The sequence below is a fragment of the Columba livia genome, chromosome 11, assembly GCF_036013475.1.
Source record: "Columba livia isolate bColLiv1 breed racing homer chromosome 11, bColLiv1.pat.W.v2, whole genome shotgun sequence".
Classification (NCBI taxonomy): domain Eukaryota; kingdom Metazoa; phylum Chordata; class Aves; order Columbiformes; family Columbidae; genus Columba; species Columba livia.
Genome location: NC_088612.1, coordinates 17,401,398 through 17,417,011, shown reverse-complemented (window position 1 = coordinate 17,417,011; position 15,614 = coordinate 17,401,398). Strand labels below are relative to the sequence as shown.

Genomic DNA, 15,614 nt, shown 5'->3' with positions numbered 1-15,614 from the left:
AATCTCTGTGCTGGGAGCAGGCTGCCCAACTCACCTTTCATTGCTTCTGCTGACTGGATGAGCTCTGTAACAGCACCAGCAACCCGCTTGGAGAAAGAGGCCAACTGATGCTTTAGTTCTGGAGTTGGTTTTTGAAGGATCTAAAGGAAAAGATAAAATGTAATAACGGTAAGGGTTCCAGAGAACGCTGGAACACTCTCAAGGTACACTAGTGAAAGTTGTATTTTATACAGCAGTTGGCTGAGATAAAACATCAGTCCAGTGAGAGAAGTACGACTGTCGGGGGCAAAGGCTTGCACAGCGATGTGTGATGCACACTAGGAGAGCAGCACTGCCTTGCATTTCTACACAAACTACCAATATTGGCTGGAAGCTCTCAGTACTAAAACTAGGACAGAATTCTCCAAAACAGAGGCACATGTGTGAGTATGTGGGAGGAATATGCAGCTTTAGCACTCCGTTCTCAGATACTACAGTCATTCTACTTACGCATCAGGCTTAGTATTTCTAAACTGCTGGGGAAGGGCTGATTTTCTATTATTAACAAACTGGTTGGTCACTATTTCTAAGAAATAGAATTACAGAGTTCTGCAAGCTAGTGCTAGGTGCCTGTTCAGGGAAAAATCGGCAATGGAAGTGCCAACCCTGGGTGAGACCCTTCAATGCAAGGGAAAGACAGACAGACCCCTCTGAACTGAATTTGCATCAAGTATTAAACTGTGCTTCTTCAAATGGAAAACAGTCAGACATTCAGACAGTGAAGCTGAATTCTTCCCCTGAACAGGGACAACATCTGCATTTTAATTACCGTAGCATATGGAGAAAAAAGATTAAGTTCTGGAAGTTCGTTTATACTCAAATCTACTTCTGAGAGTGACAGAGATTTAAGAGCAAAACAAGGGGTTGAGTCTCCCAAGTCACATGCAGGTGTGCATTTGCTTAATTGTTTCCAAAACTCCCTGCAAAGCAGCTCTGAAAACTAGGTGCACATTAAAAATACATTGTATCTTTTTGTGTGTTTGCCATTTTGCAGTCAAACGCTCAGCCCCTTACTTTGACAGAATAAATTAAACTTATTTATTTTTTTTAACTTGGCCTGGTGAGAACTCTGTCAGACAAGGAATTATGTCTTTCTGGAACTACCATGTCAGTGCATGGGTGGACTTTGGGGGTGTCCTGTCTGGCATGAGTTGGAGAGCTCTTTGTGAGATTGTGCTGGCTTGGGGTTTTGGGATGGCATTGAGTAGGTGCCTCTTATTTTCCTGGAATCAGAACTGCAAAAAGGCATGTTAAAGTGGTTTCGTAAAGATCACATAACCTCTTTGGTCTAGGGGACAGGAGTGTGCCAAATATGTCTAACACTTATAGTAGGCTTAAAAGAAGACTGAAGTGTCTTATTTTAGTGTCTTTGTCAGGGACCATTTTTAGGTCAGGACCCATGGCTGCCTCCAGATCTGATCCAGAATCCAACCCTATTTAAACACTTCCAGTCTCCCTTCTGTCTTGCAGTTTGAGCTGAAGTTCTGAGTTTACTTCAGCTTGCTTTTCCTGAATAACAAACCTGTTCATAAACTTGTGACAAACTGATAAAAATGGGTCACTAGCAGCCATTATAGAAGGAAATCAGAGAGATCATTCTCCTTGAAGGGATCCAATATATGCGTGCAGACTCCTCCTTACCAGGAGAACATGTTCCAGGAGTTCCAGGTATCCCAGGGTACATTCTGTTCCAAAGCGCAGGGCTCTGTCTCGAACTTCTTCACTCACATCTGGGTGATATGATGCTTGCTGAGGAGGCAAAACAACATTAGTACCCCAAAACTGCTCCCACAAATAGAGGTCAACACAGAGAAGATAGAGAAAAGAGAAGGAAGATATTTTTTTCATAATGTGCAAATTACATTTGAGCTTGAGGGCCAGTCATTTCTGTTGTAAAGGTGTAAGCAAAGTCCACTCAGAGAGCAGGAGCGCTCCAGTTCTGAGGATGGCACTGGGAACACTTTTCCTTTTATCAGCACATCCTCCTGCCTGGGTGTGCATCTGCAGTCTTTCTTAGCATCCTTCATTGGGTATTATCAGCAGGTTTGTTGTATCTCTCATATAAGGTAACAATGTCCTGGCACTCATAGCTTTTTCTGCCAGGGTTCTTCAACCCTGAAGAACCATCTGAAAACACAAGAGGATTTTTGATTTCTTCTAAGGAAAATATGTCTCTTGGAAAATACCTTGGAGACAGAATGGGCTCTTGGTTTATGTATATACTGTTATCCAGGGCAAAGGTTATGCTATTGTGGCTCTTCTTTATTACTAATACCCACAAAAATCAAAATTATGAGTGTAGTTTTGCCACCCACAAATGGTTGTTTACATCTTACAGGTTAGAAATATGCCAAACCATTTTTTTGCTTGTGCAGCCTGCCAACAACGAATGAAAGCAGGAGTGTCCATCTGCTTTAGAGATCGAAGTGCTGGGCTGGCCCTGAAGACTTGGGCCCAATCAGAGCTCAGCTGCCTCAGTGCTTGCCTCAAATGTGGGTCTCTCACTTTGCCTTCTCCATTCTGCAAGATCGAGATAATAGTTTGTTCCTCATAGAAAGCCTTGCAAAAATGGCAGATGAAAAGTGCTACAGAAGTGCCAGGACCTTGTTACCCTACATGAGAGACACAACAAACCAACCAACCCACGCACAAAAAGTATTAGCTGCTTTTTGTTATCTGGTACCATGTTGTAAGTAACAGCTTATGAATGGCTTTATCTTGACATCAGAATTCAACACGGTAACAGGCAGTGCTGGACCATCTGTTTAAATACAGAGAAGCAGCAGCAGAGCCAGTTCTTAAGGATTTCCACTGCGTATAATGTCTGATATCTGACATAAGCGTGGCTAAATAATTTTATTTTTAACAGTAAGTGAAAACTGCAGCCTCCTCACGCCTTCTGTTTTCTAAAATAAACTTCTAGGAAACTTCATTGAACAGAAATAGTAGTTGTTGACAAGTGAAACTTCCTAAAAATCTTAAAAACCAGCATCTTCTCTCACAGAACATCTCTCCTTCCACCCCTGCAGCCTCATATCTTCCATTAGGACAGGGGATTGCCTCAGCGCTCGCTTGAATTTTGAGCCCTGCCTGCAACCCTCAACATCCCGAGCAAGCGCTGGTGTCAGCCGGGCCTGGAGCTGGTCCATGGGCTCCCTCTGTGGGGAAGTTCAGGACCAGCAGAGCACAAAAATGGCTCATGAACCACCTTCATCTTGTCAACAAATAATCTGAAGGGAAAGGGGACGGAAGGAAACAGGGTAGGATTTTCCCCATCTTTAGTATACTTAGTATACTTTAGTAAACAAGTTCCGGAGGTCCAAAAAATCCAGAATGGCTTATTTTTCATTTTCATGTAGGGCTGATGGATCCCCCAGTGTTTCATGTGCATATATTGTAAGCACCCTAATATGCCTCTTCTGCACTTAAATATTATTGTTACACATGCAGTTAGAGCAAACATCTGTAGGAGAGAAACAGAAACTTCCTGTTATGATTTGCATATGTAACCAAAACTGATATCTGAATATTTTGGGAACATTTTTAAGGTTCAATGAGTCCTAAAACAAACCACATAATTCACAGCAGACTAAAGAGGTGACAAAATAATTTTAAGACGACATTTTTTTAACCCAGAAACATGCCAACAGAAATCTCACTGCACCAGTTAGGACTCGCAACTGTCTGAACTACATTCTGTAGATCATATAATTGCACTTTTGTCTTCACATAAAGGGTATCGAAACCTGATTATTTGTCAGTGCTTATCATACAGACTAGCTTCATCATACTGGAAACCCCTCCAGGATTTGTCACATATCACAAAACCCAAGTTGCACTGCATTGCACAGCTTTTGTGGCATAGTGAGGCTAAGACTGCTGGTTCCTACCCTTAAAATTCAAGGGATGTGGCTTATCACAGAAATACCACATACAGTTATCAATTTGTAGAAATCAACGGCATAGGATTGCGAAGTCTCTGAGCAAAATGTGTAGGAACAGGAAATCTGGACAAGACAAAACTAGATCTTAAGTCTTTGCAGGTCTAAACTACACTATAGCAAGTTTGCTGTTATGTGTGAATGTTCCTTACTAATTTAGAGTACTGGAGCCTAATTCATGGAGGAATCAATTGTCTGCAAAGGGTCCTTGTCAGTGTATCATTATACATCAGCAAAATGATTCCCAGCCATTTCCCTTCTGTAAATTACTTTGAAGGTAATTCCCTGGGAGATCCAGCATCCCAGGCCTCCGTTATTCATTTTGCAGGAAGTTTCATCTTGTCAGCATCCAGCAATGTGTGAACTCCAAAACCATTAAATTAACTGGGAGCAAATCTAGACATAAAAAGGTGAACATCCATAACGAAATGTTAAAAATTACCTGGCAGGTTGCATGTTGTGTGTGTTTCTAACATTTTTGGAAACACAAGATTCTGTCGCTAAGAATTTGCTGCCTGTTTGGAGAGACTGAAACAAAAATGCATCTACACTAGCCACCTCCAAATGACAAAGGAAGTTTAGTGCACCTCCGCATCTGAATTAATGCCTGAATGGATTTATCAGAACGTTGCACAACTATGAACTGCTCTTAGCCTCCCTTAGAAGGTTCAATTAACTGGATTGTGCCTAAGACATATTAGGCTACAGTACTTCCTATGTAAGTAGCACAGTTGTTTAATTTTCCCAGGCAAATTAGAGCTGCTTTGTTTTGTTGACCTTCTGAGGACATAACCAAAATTTGAAGCATGTAAAGTCATCAAGAACTGTCACAGTCTAAAAACTCTGTCAGAAAACTAAGTCAAAATAAAAAGTTCCATGCAAATGGTTTTGTATAAATCCAAGTTATATTAGAACTTGCACTTTTGTACAAGGATCATTTTAAAAACAAAACTAACCCTTCCACCTGGGTACTATTAGGCTAAAAAATAATCATCAGCTGAAGCATTTAGGATTTGACCAAATAGTGAAAAATCAGATACCTCACAGAGCACCATTATTTTACCGTCATCCTCCACAACTGTGAAGGCAAAAATAAATAAATATAATTTCTAGGCATATATAATTACTACTGAAGACCAAAAGGAATTTTTAAAAAATTTATTTTTAAAAAATTTATGCCTAGATTTTTTTCATCATCAAAACAAAGCCAAATGGTTTAATAGCCATTTATATGACATACACTTCCACCCCAGTTTTGCAAGTCAGTGGCTGAAAGTTGTCTAGCTCAAGCAAGTATAGAAAAGAGGGTACCAATAAAGGCAAAATGCATTTTTCAAAAGTGCAGAAGAAATTAAACAAACCAACAGGTTTGGTTAAGGGGCAAAGGACTGCTAAAAATAGACCTGAGTGATTCCTTTCACTGTTCCTAGAAATATTGAAATCATATTTGTGACCACAGGATTGTTTGTACATTCTAATACTTACACAGATTTCTTGTCTTCCAGTTTAATAAGACACTGAAAACTAGGAGATTTCAGGCCAAATAAAACTTCTCATTTTCACAGAAAGAAAACAGTCAATATTAGCACTGTTTTTTTTTGTGCATTGCACAGAAAAGCCTTTCTCAGAGAGACGTTTCCTTAAAATTATCATAACCATTAAGTTTCTCATCTGAAAATTAAATCATGAATACAAATAACATTCAAGAGATTTAGACACACACACACACAAGCGCACTCTTGGGCAAGGAAGTGAATCTTTACCTTACAAGCTGTCAGCATGTCAGCCACTGCTTTGCGGCTCAGATTCGCTGTAGCAATCACATCCTCCTGTCTGCATGAGTTCCCAGCTGCAACAGCTTTGGCAGTTGCCATGGTGATCCCTTTCGTCATCCGGATCGATTCTTCAGGTGATGATGTCTTTTCTGGAACCTCGCTTGACTGAAACACCTGAAAGTGAAAGCAGAAGGAAAGCCTGATGCCATTCAAGTCAAAGCAGAACCACCACGAGAAAGAGACAGCAACTGGCAGCAGCCTTTGAACAGCAGGAAATTAGAAACAGACTTGCAGTACTCTAATATCATTCTCGCCTGGTCCTGATAAGCCCACTCACCTACAGACAGCAGAGAGAATCAATAAGCTGAGGGAAGAGTACAAAATGCAAATGTCTGGACAAAAATGACCCCAGTCAACGCCATGCTCCTGGTTCATCAATTTTTCACTCTCTCTCTCCAGAAATGGAAGCAATGTTAAAACAGAAAGTCTAGTTAAATATGTAAAGGACATCCTCCAATGTTGCTCAGATTCAGTCCCTGGAGTTCCAAGTCAAGCTTGATGCATTTTCTGGAACATGTACGTGCCATCCTTGGCAACCTCTCATGATACTCCACTTTTCTCACTATGAAAGAGATGACAACACCACCACCACAGACCCATTCCTTAGCAATGCTGACAAAAAGGAAGAGAAGGGACGTTTACCAACCGGACTGAGAAAGCAGATGTGATGATGTACAGTCCTTCAATGACAGATCTGGACAAGTTTCAGATCAGAGTTATGGAAAGGAAGGTATCTTAGCCAGGCCTTCATGAGGATACAAGACAGTAATATGCACTGGATATCATACAGAACATTCCTGATCAGGTACCAAATCAGGAGTTTTTACAACTGCAGACACTGTATGAATTCCCAACTATATACAGGTATTATTTTTAAAAAAGGGCAAAACCAACAACAACAAAATTAGTTCTTGCTTTCTTATAACAGCATTGCTCACACCATGAAGGACAGATGTTTTATGGAGAACACTTGACAAGGCAAAATTGTACCAGTGCAGTGTAAAAATTGCTAATCCACAGACTATACAACAAAATATATTTTCTGCTGAAGACTCTGTCTATAGTTTTCTTATAAAAATGAACTGTAAGTAAAAGAAGGAAAAAAAAAAATCAGGCTTCTTCACAAACCTGCAGGTATTAGCTTATGTCACTGACTAGTTACTAGTAAACAAACAAACAAACAACCAACCACCAAACACCTGAATGCTGCAGCTGGAGGCTATACTTTTATACCTAAAAGAAGGAGGAAAACAATTGTCGTGGTGCAACACCCAATCTGGGAGAGAATTCCATGCTATTTGTAATTCCTTCTCAGACAGATTCTCAGATAGCAGACTATGTGTCACTGGTAGTATCATTTCATGATAAAGAAAAAATAGAAACAAGAGTAAATCTGCAGGTACAATATGGCTGTGATGCTGACATTACTGAAGCTAGGATCAAAAAAGAGCAAACAGCATGGGACTCAGAAAATAATATCTGTCATGAAAGCCTAATGCCTAAAGAACAAAGCAGCAGTTGCTTCCAGATTTGTACGACGGTAGCATCTCAGATCTCAAAGTGGGGGGCTGATCACCTCTGAAAGTAGACAGGCTGAAGTGGCATTGTATTTGTTCATGCAGAGGTGATTTGCAACAGATAAAGAGAAGCAAATGGCATCCAGTGCACTGGAAGGCGGTAAAGCATGGCCAGAGGAAGGTGCCTGGGCAGGCTGGTCTGAGCGTAAGAGCATGCACTTTTAAAAACTGCCACATATGGCTACTGCATTCTGTACCGTGAGCTCCTGTTTGATGTACTCAATTGTGGCCTCGAGAGCTCTTGTCCCTCGTGTAGCTTCATCTTCTACTGCTTTAACAGTCTTCAAAAGCGATGTGACATTTGTTACCATCACCTGGAGGGAGAAGACGACAAAAATATGTGATTCCTTCCTCCCATTTTTCAAAGGCAGCAGGGTATGAAGCAAGGCAAATTAATCTGGGTAGCATTATCACTTCTGATAGGGCCTAACAGGCTTCAGGAACAGTACTTGTTATGGGATTAAATATCAGCTCTCCTGTCTGCCAGTTTCTGAGGGCTCCCTGCAAGTTGCAGAAATGTAGCACAACTAACTGCATGGAGATACCATCAGAAGTGTGAGTGTTCTAGCAAAATTTTTACCAAAAACTGGAAAATTCACAACATTTCCAGGATAGGTCTCTTTTACAGATTATGTTAGTGCCTTTTCTTCCCGTACATTTTACACTGCAAGTTGAGAGAGATGTGAATCAAGGTATGGTATTTCTTTTTGAAATTTACACAGTGCACTCTCTGCAATCTGATGAAGTCCCAGATAATCGAGCAGCCAAACACCAGCCTCAAGCCCAAATGCAGATATAGAATCAGTGTTACTGTTCCAGTTACAAACCCAATAGTCCCGATGCAGAACATCACTGTAATAACTATGCCTTTGCTGTACTCCGGTATGCTAGGATACTAATGACAGCTACAATGAGAAGAGACTGAAAGGCCAACTTCTTGGCATTTACAACTTTAAATACAGAGCGCCATTCACAGCAGGAAGTGCCAAGAAACCAGTTTTCTGGACTAGAAGGGTCATTTTCAAGTAGTGCCTCAACAGTGTGCTGTTCTTCTGTGCTTTGAAAGGAAGCAAGGCACAGATCTTACAGGTAAGCAACAGACACGAGGGTCAAAAGAGCTTCTGGTCAAGCAAGAAGCTACCATGACACTCTCATACTATGAAAGCAGAAGCAATACTGCCTAAATCTCCACATCTGGAAATATTTTGTAGACAGGAAGCCACAAGATACTTGTGAGGCAAATATCAAAGCTCAGGTGCAGCGGAAATAAAGCACAAAGACATCACAGGTGTGGTGTAATCTCTGTGAGTTTTGAGCTCTGATAACTATGTACTTCCTGGAAAAACCTAGGAGAGAGGGGTCAGAAGTGCACAATATCCTACTGTAGAGTTATTGGAGGGGGTTTTCTCCCTCTTTCTCTCCCTCCCCTTCTCCCAACCTTCACCAAGCTGCAAGGCCACATGCTTATCCTGAGCATATGTCATTGTTTAGAAAGTAGTAGTTAGGTATCATTTTATACCAGATACATTTTTGCATATAACATTATTAAAAGAGAATCTGCCCTCAGATATGGGCTTGAAAAAGAAATAAGTTTCCTTTCAGAAAGATTACAGTTCTTACATCAAAACCACAGAAGTCCTCTGATAGCCTACAAAAATGGATAGCATCACAGAAACTCAATAGCGTCATCTTATTTTTCTGCAGTATCCCAGGGTTATAATGAAACAAAGAAAGAGATGAGATTTCAGGCAATCAGCAAATTGCTGAAATCCAAGCCTTGCTTGTCTATCAAGTGTGATTGCAAAGATACTTTCAAATAAATTGTAAGAATAAGGTTTTACCTTGGCAGCACCTTTCAGCTGGTACATGGATGGATCATCTGCTGGTTTGCTGGCAGCTCCTTTGGTAGCACCAATGAGATCAGAAAGGGCCTTTGCAACATCCTTGATGGCATTGATCAGGACAACCTACGGGAATGAGAAACAGCTGTAAGCGCCAGGCAAGAAATAGCAGTCTGGATGAGGGTGCGATTTTTAGAACAGAAATAAACAAAATCTACTACTGATACACAAATAATATCACCCTCCCTCTTCCCCAGTAAAACACATAATGTATAGGAAATGGAAAAGCTGTGCTGATAGCTGCAGTGTTTCATGCAAATGGTCAGAATCTATAAAAGTGACTTTTGTGAAGAAATAGAAATGCTGTTTGCAGATACAATTTCCTTCCTCTGAGCTCTCTAAGAGGAGGTTTACTTTTATGCGCATTCTTCACCCTTAGGGTGAAAGCGGGACAAGAGCAAGAAAAGAAATTGATTATAAGCTTAAGGTCTAATGCTACAGTTATGTATCAATTCTGAAATCACCTACTGAAAGATCAAATGTACTTGCTATGGCCAGATGTTAGAGGGAGATGTTCTTTCAGGGAAAAAGAAGTTGAACCTCTGTAAGAAGCTACACAGAATTCAAGTCTGAACAGCTCAGTTGGCTTTACAGTCAGGAAAAGTCAAACCTGGAGGTATTGTCTCCTAAGCCCAAGCTCAAAGACAGGAGTCCTAGGCGCAATACAGACACTACAACAGGCTTGTTAATTATTTTAGGGCATTATTACAATAATTCTCTCCTCCAAATCCTTTGCCAGTTCCATCAGTAGAAGATCAGATGTTTTAAGTATTTTGCTGGAATTAAGAACAGTTCATTTTAAGGAAAATGTTGAAAGATGCATGAAAAATGAGAAAGGGAAAAAAAATTGGAACAATCACTTAACAACAGCATCATTCCTTTGTATTTGTAGTTCACTGGAACTTATAAAATGTTAACAGAAGTGAAGTCTTTGCTTTTCCTGAAAAGTTTATTTAGGCTTTGGTAGCTCAGAAGCTGTTTGACCATGGAAACAGGAAAAGAACCTGAGACCCTGAGGCACAGGACAGACTGATAAGATTCTCTGTTGTCCAGCTGCCCACATTGCACCAAAGCTCGCAGTGTAAGACATCTGAAACTGTCATACCGGAGTAAAGCGAGTGTTGCTGCTGTGGAATAATGTTGTAACAGTGACGTGTGCTAAAGGTATTAAAAATGCTCCATTTAGGGTGTATGATGCACCTACAATTTTTAACTGGAAATATAAAATTGCTCCGAATAAATAATTACTCACGCACAATAGGTTTTAAGTACTGTATTCTTGGCTTTTACAGACAGAGAAAAACAATCTGTGACAAATGTTTTGCAGATGTTGCTAGTTTATGGAAATCCCTCAGTTTAAAAAAAAAAAACAAGAAGAAAGAAAAAAAGTGCTTCCAGGAGCCTTTTCCTAGACAGAAACATCTCAGAAGTTTAGCCCATCACGCAGGTCAAGCAAAACAGAACATGCATCCCCTTTCAGAGCCTTATGCAAACAAACAGGGTTTTTCAAACTAATTTGGTCCCAGCACAGGCACGTCTGCAATATGCTTGCCAACCTCCATTTCACCAAGATCCAAACAAACAACTGAAGAAATATTTGAGAAACTCTACACTGAAGGCTGAAGTTACTGAGTTAAATGAAAAACAACTCTGATACAGGGAACAGCAAGAGCTTGTTAGCCTACACAAATAACAGACACTGTGCAGCCCATTTGTAAGCTGGATACGTAGTTCTGAAGGCATGCAAGCTCTGTAGAACAAAAAAAGGATGAGTCAGGGGTCCAATCACAAATTAACAAAAATCAGACAAATACGTTGCCAAAAGCATCCCAGCTGGAACACACATGTGACATAAAAGCAAAAGTGTTATGCTCAATGCTTTAACCACTTGATGGTTTTCTAAAAAAGAGTGAGGTCTAAGTAAATCCAGAAAATTCCCAGAAGAGATGAACCCCACTACATTGCTTAAAAGCAGAAGCCCCACAAAATCTTACCAATTGAAAACTGTCTCTGGTCTCTTTAAGAGTATCAGAACAAATTTAAAACTTCTCACCTGTGTTTCAGGATCATCAGATCCCAAGCTGGCTGCTCCCAGCTTTACCACCTCAGCCAGCTGAGTGATGGTGTTGGCTGATGACTGAGCTGCTTGGGCCAGTTTGTCCTGACTTGATGCAGCACCAGAAACCAACAATTTTGTATCTTCAACTAGAGCTTTTGCTGTTTTCAGGATATTTTCCCTGTAGCAAAAAGAGGAAGCAGGGAAGTTGAAAAGGAGAAGAGGAAAAAAACGTGATTTTCAATGTTATGGTGACTAACAGCTACATAAAAGAGCTGATGCAACTCATCATACCAGTGTCCACTCATGAAAATATACCACAGGCCAGGCTGCAAGTGGAAAAAAAACCCAAAAACATAATAAAAAAAACCCCCACCAACACAAAAAAACCCCATACAAGATTGCTACTAAAACAGTAGCATTATATTTTGGGCTAGATGCAAGGCTGTTTATTAAAATGATCCCATCTTGAAAAGAAATGAGGTAGGGCAGCAGCAGACAAGAGCATTCCATTTTAACACTGAAAGAAAATCTGGCCGTGATGTGAGGAGAGTAATGGCTGTCAAACCTCCATCTGAATCAGCATATCGTAAGGAAACTAAAATAGTTATTTATGAGGAAGGCAGAAGGAAGAATGGCAAGAAAGAATAGAGAATGTGTCCTCGTCAGGGTTCCCCCACACCATATAAGTTTTAACATGTCAGGACAATAAATCCAAAGCAACATCTGGGTAAAGGAAGAAACCATGTTGAGTATGCACTTCACAAATGAGTCAAGTAAACTGAGAACTAGAACCACATTCATGTAAAATGTCCATCTGCAAATTAATGACACCTATACAAAAACCCCTAACTTTCAGTCTGCAGAAAGGCAGCACCTTACACACCACAGCATCTTTCCGCTTTCTGGAGCAACTGGCAAGGCCACACAATTGTCACTAGGCTGCAAAGCAGCAAGTCAGTGTGTTGGCTGTGAAGCCCTGGGTTCTACTGCAAAGGAAGTAACAGATGCTGCAAATCTCTTAAGATCATGAAAAATGCTGTGGGACTAGTTTGTTGCAGATGCTATTTGACGGGAAAATTGGCTTATCTTTGCCAAAGGGGAAAACGTGTAGCTTAGCTGTGCCATTTCCATCCCTGCTGTCCACAAACACATTGACCATAAGCATGATTTAGCAAGACAAACAGCCAGACAGTCACAAACAGCTGTTGGAAAGAAGCATATAGAAGATTCTTCTTCAATGTTATGGGCAGTTGATTTTTGCTACTTGAATGTGGTAGTCTATGCAATGAAATGGCTTGAATAAAAGCAAAAAAAAACAAACCAAAAGAGCACTACAGTTGTGGCCCTTTGTTGGAAATGCTCTTGGCAGATATTCCCCAGCTTTTCAAAATTCTTTCCTCATAGAAATAACCAAATTGAAGTTTGCTGTCCTCTATCAATATCCGATTTTTCCTATTTCTCTTCTTACTCCACTGCCTCATTCAATTTCGTTCATGGGAATTTAGAAAGGTAAAAATTTATTCCCACATGCCAGTTGCTTCTGCCAGTTCCACTGTTTCTCTGTGCACATGCTCTTCCATCTTTTTCAGTTATACTGACCTGTGGTCCGCAAATGATTCGTTGTTCTCGGCATTAAGAGTTCCAGCAGTAGCAAACATGATAGTGGTGTCTAGATCTGCAATTATCCCTGACACAGCACTAGCTGCAGTAATACAGGCTTGTGTGCCTTTATTGCCTGCTTGAAGTGCAGATAAAACTAAGGAGACCTGGAAAAAACCATAAAACAACAAGGCAGTCATCGAAAGAAAGCCTCATTATGGGATGTTAAATGAGCTCTTTAACATGACTGGAATAAAAAAATGGAAATTCATTCTGCAGTGTCATTTTGCAAATGTTAATAAACCTCTCCTTCCCCTTTCCCTTACTTTGCTCTCATTCTGCAACAGTCATTGTGACAACTAAAGATTGTCTTGAAGTGAAGGGGATTTCAGCTAGGAAGTCCACTTTTCAGACAGAATGAAGCGATCTGTCCATCATAGGATGAAGCATGTCAGCTAAAACTTTCTTGAAATACAGTCAGGGGTAACGTAGTGAACTTCTGCCAGGATAAATGCCAGAGCCAAGAGCTGTTGTTTTTTCCCTAACATGTACAAAGAAACACCAGCATCAAGCATTCCAGGAGTACACTCGTGTACAGTACATCAATATAAAGTTTAACAAAGAAATACAAAGTATAGACACTCTCAGTGTTCATGCCCAACAAAAGGGGAGAGAGGCAATCAAAAAGGTTCAAAGCCAAGCTACTCAGGCCATCTGTTGGATGTTTCCAAAGACCAAGAACCTCTAGACAATTTGAAGATGCAGTTCTAAGTGTGCTAGCTTGGCCCAGTCTTAGGAGAAGGCCAGGCTACACGAAATCACATCATCGACCAACCTCATCTCAGTAACTGTGGCCACACATGTGGACTTACTATTTCCAAGGGAGTGGCATGAGAGCCATCTTATCTCTTAGGTATTTGATTTGGACCAGACTCGCTCTGGTATGAGGCTGAAGTTTATTACAAAACATGAGAAAGGGCTAATCATGGGCTAGTCTAGCATACTGAACCCAAACAATTTGGCTGGTTTACTCCCTGTGGAAACTCAGTAGACAAACACAGTGGGGCAACACAGAGAGATGTCTTACCTTTTCCGTAACAGCACGAGCACATTCTATCAACTCTCTTTTAGTGTAGCTGTCTGTAGGGCAAATCTGGAGAGCTCCAGCTTTTTGCACAAGATAGATACAGCCGTGGCCAAGTTCTTGCACTCGAGTCCTGATCTGAAACCCTATCTAAATGGTAAAGGAATCACATGGAAAAAGGAAGCAAGAGCAAAGTGAATAAATAAATGTCATGCTGGTACCTTGCATCAACACAAATGGAAACATGGTCACTCCGGTGAACCCTTATTAGCAACATTCTACTCATCTCTATACTTGGCAGAGATTAGAAAAAAGGACAGATGTAATACCATCTGCCTATATATTATAGCACAACCCTCTAAGAGGCTTACTGCTGAAACGGGAGCACTAGTGAACCGGACCCCAGGAAAGAGAAGGCATAAGGCACATACCTAAGTCAAACACACATAATTCACACAACTTCACCACATTTCACTAATGCTACCTCATCTCCCAGAACTGTACTATCACTGTAAGTTGTATTCAGGGTATGTATGATGTGTAAAATGTTCCCACGTACCCTATGCTGCTGAAACTGGGTCACAAAGCATATGACTTGGTTTATTTGTTTTTAAATCTCGCATAGTCTCAACCCTCCAGAACTGACCACATACATGCTGAGCACTGAGATGTAGAAAATCCCACCCTCACTGCTTCTGATTTATTAATAGTCCTACAGCATAAGTTGCACAGTCCCTGCTTAGGAACTCGTGGTGGTTTCAGTACCTGCATGTACTTAGACATATAGTTGGCTATTTGGGTTAATAAATAAGGAGGAATCACAGCCCATTAGTATAACAAATGGAATTATTTCAACATCAGGCAGAAAGTAACATGCAGAAATAGTAATTCAATTTAACAATTTCAAGCCAAATGCAAGCTGCTGCTTTTCACCTAGCTACTGAGCACAAAACACTCAAGTAGTTTGTCAGTGGTGGAATGTAATTACAGACTCAGAAACTCTTCGAAGGTCTTTTATCTAGATAATGTGATAAATCTCGTGATGATGAGGTACCCTCTTACTCCATCTCAACAAAGTTTGTCTAGGCTCCATAACCAGAAGTGCACAATGAGAACAGAGATGAAAGGATTTCTGTAATTGTAGCAGGTTAAATGCAACTGGAGCATATAGTCTGTATTCCTCCGCTAGCGTGAAGTGTGTAAGACTGCACAGGGAACCTGCTTCTCCCACATTATATTCTGACTCTGAGGTACAGAAGGTGTCCTGTCAGCAAAAGATACTTGTGCTCCTGCTGGCTGCCTGCACCTCACTTTCAGGTCAGTAAGTTATACCTGAAATCACTTATAGGCAAGATAAAAGCACATATGTATAGATTTGTAATACACTGAAACATACAAGATTGAACGAAAGCATATAGTAAATTATTAAGAGTTTTCTTTGTAAGTTTTCTGTAAGTGAAAGCCCCAAGTAATTTAGGAGGTTCTGTCCTGGTCTGTAGAACTGTCCACAATTATCGCAAGCTGTTTCTTTCTGAAGCTGGACTGAGGTGTTGACAAAAGGTTTCCTTCTGTGGGTAAT

At 40.6% G+C, this 15,614-nt stretch overlaps 1 protein-coding gene across 6 annotated transcripts in view; it reads right to left on the bottom strand.

Moving 5' to 3' along the window:
* Positions 1-15,614, bottom strand: part of TLN2 (talin 2) — a 162,044-nt gene that overhangs the window by 17,465 nt on the left and 128,965 nt on the right. For all 6 annotated transcript variants that reach the window (XM_065076153.1, XM_065076152.1, XM_065076155.1 and 3 more), the window contains 8 exons: positions 14,039-14,185; positions 12,952-13,118; positions 11,347-11,530; positions 9,234-9,359; positions 7,590-7,706; positions 5,744-5,929; positions 1,681-1,788; positions 35-140 (listed from right to left, as the gene is read on the bottom strand). In XM_065076153.1, the coding sequence (XP_064932225.1) occupies positions 35-140; positions 1,681-1,788; positions 5,744-5,929; positions 7,590-7,706; positions 9,234-9,359; positions 11,347-11,530; positions 12,952-13,118; positions 14,039-14,185 (1,141 nt within the window). The remainder of the gene's footprint in view (positions 1-34; positions 141-1,680; positions 1,789-5,743; positions 5,930-7,589; positions 7,707-9,233; positions 9,360-11,346; positions 11,531-12,951; positions 13,119-14,038; positions 14,186-15,614) is intronic.